The 8016-nt window shown below is 28.8% G+C and overlaps 3 protein-coding genes across 3 annotated transcripts in view; 1 reads left to right on the top strand and 2 right to left on the bottom strand.

The window, feature by feature from the left end:
* LOC102675460 (adenylosuccinate synthetase) overlaps positions 1 to 1683 on the top strand; it is an 8366-nt gene extending 6683 nt beyond the window's left edge. The window contains 3 exon segments of the mRNA XM_031510887.1: positions 49 to 521; positions 610 to 866; positions 946 to 1683. Of these exon segments, the coding sequence (XP_031366747.1) occupies positions 49 to 521; positions 610 to 866; positions 946 to 995 (780 nt within the window). The 3' untranslated portion in view covers positions 996 to 1683.
* A 93-nt stretch (positions 1684 to 1776) lies between these two features.
* LOC102675597 (phenoloxidase 1-like) lies at positions 1777 to 5589 on the bottom strand. The gene is made up of 9 exons (XM_006616593.2): positions 5136 to 5589; positions 4786 to 4978; positions 4287 to 4510; positions 3988 to 4190; positions 3458 to 3875; positions 3186 to 3314; positions 2730 to 3054; positions 2293 to 2525; positions 1777 to 2204 (listed from the first exon to the last, which is right to left on the bottom strand). Exons 1-9 carry the CDS (start codon positions 5244 to 5246, stop codon positions 1959 to 1961), a joined length of 2082 nt encoding a protein of 693 aa, XP_006616656.1. The 5' UTR covers positions 5247 to 5589; the 3' UTR covers positions 1777 to 1958.
* A 208-nt stretch (positions 5590 to 5797) lies between these two features.
* LOC102675730 (facilitated trehalose transporter Tret1-2 homolog) overlaps positions 5798 to 8016 on the bottom strand; it is a 5165-nt gene continuing 2946 nt past the window's right edge. Inside the window, 2 exon segments of the mRNA XM_031510885.1 lie at positions 5798 to 7471; positions 7917 to 8016. The exon segment at positions 7917 to 8016 is cut by the window's right edge and continues 12 nt beyond it. Of these exon segments, the coding sequence (XP_031366745.1) occupies positions 6057 to 7471; positions 7917 to 8016 (1515 nt within the window). The 3' untranslated portion in view covers positions 5798 to 6056.

Raw genomic sequence — 8016 nt, 5'->3', positions numbered from 1 at the left:
TTTTTTTTTTTTTTTTTTTTTTTTTTTTTTTTTTAAGAATATTATAAGATGAATTATATTAAATTAAAAATCATCATTAAAAAAAAACAATATTTAGAAATAATATATTTATATTAATCTATTTTCAGATATGCAGAAAGAATAAGACCGTTAGTAAAAGAAACCGTTCAGTATTTGCATCAAGCATTACGCGAAGGAAAAAAAGTATTAATAGAAGGTGCAAATGCTGCGATGTTAGATATAGATTTTGGAACATATCCTTATGTTACGAGTTCTAACTGCAGTATAGGTGGTGTTTGTACCGGTCTTGGACTACCACCGTCTTATATCGGAGAAGTTGTTGGTGTCGTTAAAGCGTACACTACAAGAGTTGGTGATGGTCCATTCCCTACAGAACTTTTGAATGCTACAGGCGATCTTTTACAAAGGAGAGGACATGAAATTGGTGTTACAACAAATAGAAAAAGACGTTGCGGTTGGCTAGATTTAACTCTTCTTAAATTCACTGCAATGGTTAATGGGTAAGAAATATTGTTATAAAAACAAATTTGGTTAAATAAATTTATTCATCTCTTTACATTTAGAATTTTATTTATTTTTATTTAACAGATATACGTCAATATGTCTAACAAAATTAGACATTTTAGATACGCTTCCAAAAATTCAAATTGGTGTAGGTTACCGATTAAATGGAAAGGAAATTGATTATTTTCCAAGTACTACTTCTGACTTGGTGAAAGTAGAAGTAATTTATGAAACTCTCGATGGTTGGCAATCGACAACAGAAGGTGTACGTTCTTTAGAAAAATTACCTCCTAATGCAAAAAAATATATACAACTAATAGAAGAACATCTTGGTGTACCAGGTAATTTTTTTAATTTCTATAAATTTTTTTTTAATATTGAATTGAAATATATTAAAAATTATAATTATTATTATTTCAGTTAAGTGGATTGGAGTTGGAGCAGGTCGAGAAAGTGTAATTACGCTTTGACATTGTTATGTAGTAGGATGTTCATCATGAGAGAATGTACTATTAAAAGAATCGGAATAAAATGATGGTACCGATTCATGTACAAAATTTATTCAAACTTGAAGAATACTTTTATAAAACATCACGCATGCAGACTTCTGAATAACTAACTATCCGCCGAATTTGGAGATCTATTTATAATCGCGGCAATCTCACATGACTAACTCTGTTAGTCACTAGAATTGAATCTTGAGCAGCTAGTCAGCTTAATAATATTTACAATTTAAAAAATGACTTTTCAACTACCGAATCATTGATGTTTAATATTCGCAATATCGCGAAAAAAATTATTTTCATATCTTATAACTTGCCAAAACTTTGGCAAACATCGGCATCTCTGTTTTATTGTTCGTTCTTGTTTCTGAGAATAGAGATGCCAAAAATATATATGAAATCTAATTCCTTTTGGATACGTAGCACCTCTTTTTCTTAAAGTCTTTTTGACATTATTTGTTGTAATTGTATCTCCTTGAGCTACATTTGCTTATCAAGGAGTATTGCGTGTTATAACAATTTGTGTAGTAGTTGTTACAAGGTTTGCACAAATGTCTTAATTGTAAGAATTGTAACAATTTATACGCTCCAATTTTGTAGATAAAATATGACATAGTACTTAGATCTAAAGCATAAAATAAATAATTTAAAAATATTAGTTGTCTCTTGTCTATTAAAAATTTTCTTGTATAATCCTCTGGATCTTAAAATGACAAATACTTATTAATTAAATTCAATTACACTTTCATTTTAATTGTTTATTTATTTTTTTTTTATTTTATTACAATAGATTTATATATATATATATGTAATAAAAAATACAATTAAAACATTAAAAAGTAAAAAATCAATCATTAATGATCTTAAGTATATTATGATTCCAGCAATCTATATCCAATAATTTGCCATGTCAAAAAATATTCAATCTCATTACATAAAGGTTAAAGTGTTGCTCATACTTCCAGATCTAGATCTAGGTACAATTGTATCAGTAAATCGAATTGTTACTTCAGTTACCGCCATATTTCCGGTGAGGAACTGAGCTAAAGTTTCAACACCTGCACGAGGTTGACGATCAAATGGATATCCCATTGCTCGTGCATCAGGATATTTTCTATCTCTCAATCCACAATAACTTGCAGCATCCTTGCAACCAATTGGCTCATCCTGTACAACCTATGTATTGTAATATAAAAAATTAGAACTAAAATTTTTAAAAAATTCACATTTATTAATCATTAATCTATTAATATAAGATACATACACGATCATCTTTATAATCTGATACCATGACGAAAAGTTCCATTGCAAAACCTTCTTTATTTCCTTTTGGTATAAGCATATGTTGCGGCCATCCGCATCCACAAAAATCGAATCGTTCCAAACTATCACCTCCTATTGGTCTATTTTCATCTAAATTACGGAAAGTTCTCTCAAATGGTATAGTTACTGAAGATTTCGTAGATTTCTGTTCAATCGTATTTTTTCCTGGTTGAACTAAAATCAAATAAATAGAAAAATAAATATATACATCATATTTGATGTATATTACTTGCAAAAGTTAATTTATAGCGCAATAATGGAACATTTCAATTACAAGTACAGAATATTCATACTAATAACATATTTAATTGAATTAATAATTTAAAATTGTAAATATATATATATATATATTTTTATCGTATACACGTTTTAACATACGTGTTATAGGAAACTTATCCAATTCGATCATTAAATTCTTCTGTTCTCTGAAAGTAAACGGTAATCCACGCTCGTCTTCTTTAGGACCTATAAAGATACGGACCGTGCCTTTCATTGATGTATTATTACGATTATTAATAACAATGGTATATGAAAAATCAGCATGATTCAAATGAGTAAATCTAGCAAGCACTGCGCCACGTGGAGTGAAATCGAGTCCGCGTGACAAATCTACATCGCTTTTGGTCCAAAAGGTATTTAAAATATTGCGTTGTTGATTGGTTGTCAATTTGATATCTGCTATTTCGATGCCTGGGAAGTCTAACTGTAGACAATAAAAAAATATATTTTATTTATACATATAAATACACATTTTATAATAATGTGTATTAATCATAATATAAATTGTATGATAATTGTATGATAAAACAAATGTAATATTAAAATAAATTTAACCTGTTGTACAGTATACTGAGGTAATGTATTTTTATGTTCCTGAAAGACGTCGTCAACAAATGCATGCCATCTATAAAATATAGGATCTCTCATAGCTGTTGCTGAATCACCCATAACACCAAAACTTTCCTAAAAAATAAAAAAAAATATAATTGTTAAAATAATTGTTATTTATTATAATTTAAATACTTATTTACTAATATTCAAAATTACATTTTAGTACAATAATTCTATTATTAATTTAAAAATTATAAAATATATTACATGCTTACCAAATATCGATGATCTGGATCATGGATATAAGAAATGGCGACATGACCAAAATTATGGAGATCACCATAGACATTCTGATTGGGAGAAAGAATACTAGCTTCCATGATATTTCCTAGGACATTGATTCCATTTTTCTCAGTCAATTGAATTCTTTCACCTCTGGTATTAATTACAGATCCTGTATGGATTGCTTCGTAAATACGATCTCGCCATCTTTCTAGATCCTGAATGTCAAAGTTCAATTCATCAACTTGTCGATTGATATCCTTAAGGACAGTACCGCTGGGTCGAAATGGCCATGTTCGACTGGCAACAAGAGAATCTAATTTCGGAAAATAAGCTTCCGGAATCGGTTCGTGCCAATTAATAAATCGTTTTACTCGTCCAAGACGATTACATAGCCGTTCGCAATTATATCTAAAAATATCAAATTTGTTTTTAATTAAATGAAATATTATTTACATATTCAGACCATTGCATCCATTTAGGATTTAAAGTTATATTTTAAATATTTTTAGTAAATATTTACCTAGCCATAATCTGTTGATGCATATAGTAAAAAAGTTCTCCACGTCGATCCTTGTTAACAATTCTCATGTCACCTTCAAATGGATACACCAAATGCCAATGCCAATGATGAAGATTGATTCCAATATCTTCTCTCCAATAAGCAACACGATGTTCCTCATCAAGATCTGATGCGGTATAATCTCTTGGAATTTCGATTGGAACCTATTAAGAAATAGTTTGTGAACAAATAAAATATTTTTATTTACATTTACATAACTAAATTTTATAATTTACAATTTATAATATATTTATACATACTCTAGCACCTTCAGGTACAACATTAGCTTCCTCTCTAGCTCTGGAAAATATTCCACTATCCATGTATTTGTCTGGAAATACTTCGGTAAGTGGTGGTACTGGCAAATCTTTCGTGTCAGGACGATGAAGTATCGCCACTGATAGGGCATAAATAAACATATTTGGATTTAAACGATCGCGACAATAAACTGCAACAGACAGGAAGTCCTCATATGTTCGCATACCTGCAACATAAAATACAAAGTATTGAAAAATCTGTGAGACATTGATTTGGAAGATCGATTCTAAACATTGAAACGAATATAAGGATTAAAAATTTAGTATATATGCTTCTATTTTCTATCTAAGATAATTTTAATTTGTAATTAAAATCTTAATTGATAAACAGTTTAATAATGAATAGAACAAACTTCATAATAACTGTTTTCACAATAATTATTAAAAAACAATCAATAAAGAAGAAATAAAAGAAATAGAAAATAGAAAGAAAAAAAAATACCCATAAAAATATCAATTAATCGAGCAGCTATTTTTCGATGTGCCGGAATAAATAGTGAAAAAGGTTGACGACGTCCAAGTTGCATTGGAATACTAAGATCCGGAAGAGTAATTGCCTTCACTGGAAGTTTCGATTCTGCATCATCGCCGAAACGATTAAATACTTGAGTAGCCACAGAACGATATCTATCAGGCTAAAAAATCATTGAAAATCTTTAAATTTTATATTTATTTATTTATTTTTTTTATTTTTTAATTAACATTTAACTTTTTAACTTTTTAAAATTTAGTTTTTGTTTAATTCATTTAAATAATATTTAAATAATAATTTATATGAAATATAATACTTACTAAATAATCAGGTGGAATATCAAAAGCGACTTTATTGTCTCCCTTAGGGACGTAAACCGGTTCAGAAGGTCGATCAAATAGATATAAAATACCCGATTTATCAGACGCCATTTTCGTCGATAGTTCTAATGTCGAATGAAGAAAAAGCAAATAAACGAAACTAATTATTATTCTACAAATGACAAGTTCACGAACAAGTGCCGTTTTATATAAATTTTTTATATGATGATTATTTCACGAAATATTCAAATTTTATCAAATTTTAATTATAACTCACGGTGAAATGTAGAATAAGAAAGAATGTTCGGATTTGAACTGTTAATATCGTTCTATTAGAAATTGTAACTAAATTATGACTTTATATACAAACTTAACAGGAAATGGTTTTTCTAAAAGCCGCAAAATCTGCCACAAATATCTAAAATACATAATCTATTGATTAAGATTAATACAGTGTCATTCTAACCGCATCATTATTTTTCCTGTTTTTGAAGGAAATAGATTGCGATTAGTAACACCAACTAAATTAAAAATAACTATTTATCTATTCAAAATAAATGTTGCTTGTTACGATTTTTTAACTTAAAATAAAATTTAAAGTAACATGTTAAGGAATAGTTATAAAATATAACAAATATATTAATTAAAAATTTTTATTATTCTAAAATAATTTTTTATTCTAAAATAATAATATGATTCAATTTATTTCTTAAGTTACAAATATTGATATTAAAGTATTGCTTTTATTATAAACTTTTTATCATAAACTTTTTTATTACGCATATACGTAAACAAAATTATAATATCCTGTAAACATTAAGTCATTAAGTCCAACATTAAAATATTTCTAATAAAATCAAGAAATAAAAAATTGCACAAAAATAGAGATTGTGATTCACATTTATGGTGTAATTCTTCATATTATATAACATCGTTGTCATCATTTTTGACTCTCTCATTTGAAGAATTCAATTCCTTCCCAGCTAAAAGCGCTTGAATCTCCCGATACGTCTTACCTTTTGTTTCTGGCACAAATAACATTACATTGAAAAAAGCTAATAAGCAAGATGCCGAGAAGAAATAATAGACCGTATGAGATCCAAAACTGTCACCAATAACTTGATATAGTTTTGACACAATAAAACCAAGTATACCATCGAAAATCGTAACGATGGCACCTGCAACACTTTTTACTTCCGTAGGAAATAATTCACCGATAAGTGCATTAGGTAACACGCCTAAACCTATTTGAAATGCTATCTGAAAAAAGATTACGTCAATGACGGGAAGAAAATTGATCATAGAAACATCAATGCCTTTAATATCGAGCATAAAATAAATCGCTAGAATAGCTAATGTAAGGAATGATCCAAATGTAGAAATCATCAAAAGTGATCGTCTTCCTGCAGCTTCCACTGTTATAGTGGCTAAACTACCAGATATGAGACCAACAGCCAAAACAATAATAGTCGCTACATTCGAATCAATACTAATTGCTGCTTTCCTAAACAATACATCAAGATATTGTATAGTACTAAAATTTCCGCTAAGTTGTTGCGCTGCGATTAAAGAAACAACGATACATAAAGCTTTCATATTATTTGGCAATAATAAAAATCGTAATTTGGCCAACCAGGTATATGTAATTATCTCTATATTTTGACTTGTGTTTGACTGAAAAGAATCATTCCTGGATAATCCGCGTAGAATTAAGGATAACTCTTTTTTCACTTCATTAGGGTCATGAATACCTTTGAAAAATGCTATCGATTGGCTAGCTTCGGTTTTGCGACCTCTTACCGCTAAAAAATGAGGACTTTCAGGAAACCATATAAAGGATGCAATAAATAATATAGGTATCACTAATAAAATCGTTGCCAATATTTTATACGATACCCAAGGTCCTATGCTACAAGTCAACAGCGATCCAGTAAATACGTTCACTGCTATTAAAGTACCTAAGGCGCCTCTAATGTTGATATCTGCCACTTCCGAGACATACATGGGATTCGTTGTATAAGAAATCCCAACACCTATACCAAGAATGACACGAGCAACGTATAGAACGGCTACAGTATTTGCAAATAACACTAAAAGCCAACCTACGATGAAAAATCCGCTAGATATCAAAAGACAGCGTTTGGGACCAAAGCGATCAGCTAAACAAGCACCCAGAAAAGGACCGGTCATAGAACCAATTACAGTTAAAGATACAATCCATGAACCTTCATCGTTTGTTATCTTAAACGGCATTCCGCTATTTTCGGATGTTAATCGAGAGAGAGAAGTCGTTACCCATCCATAAACAGTACCCACTGCTACCATGGAAAGAGTTGCTGGAATAAAAAAAAATTAAAATATCAACATAAATATACCGAAATAATATAATATAACAAAAAAATAACTTAACTTTAATGATTTAGCTTTAAACCAAAATAAAAATAAAAATTTAGAATCACTTGAAAAATTAATAATTTCATGATATTTTTTCATTTCAATGATTTCAATGATTTCATCATTGAATTTTTATTATGTAAAAGTTCACAAATATTATAATTAATTGTAAATATAATTCATGTAATTTGTATAATCCGGTTTTCTATACATATATATGTTATTTTATATTATGGAACATATTTTCCGCATTGTATAGTTCATTATGTAAATTATTTCAATATTTATAAAATTCTTGTTAAATGAAAAAAAATATAAAAGTTTAAAAAATTAGAATTAGATATTGGATTTTCGTTAATGCAACATTAAAAAAAATAGAAAACTAACCGGAAATACATGCTAGCCATTGTCGCCATTGTGTCTTTGTTTTATTACGTTTTTTTTCAGGTGATGTAATATATGTAGAAATCACATCGCCCATGTCGGA

This window comes from Apis dorsata, unplaced genomic scaffold, assembly GCF_000469605.1.
Source record: "Apis dorsata unplaced genomic scaffold, Apis dorsata 1.3 scaffold_269, whole genome shotgun sequence".
NCBI classification, from domain to species: domain Eukaryota; kingdom Metazoa; phylum Arthropoda; class Insecta; order Hymenoptera; family Apidae; genus Apis; species Apis dorsata.
This window is presented reverse-complemented; position numbering and strand designations above follow the sequence as displayed.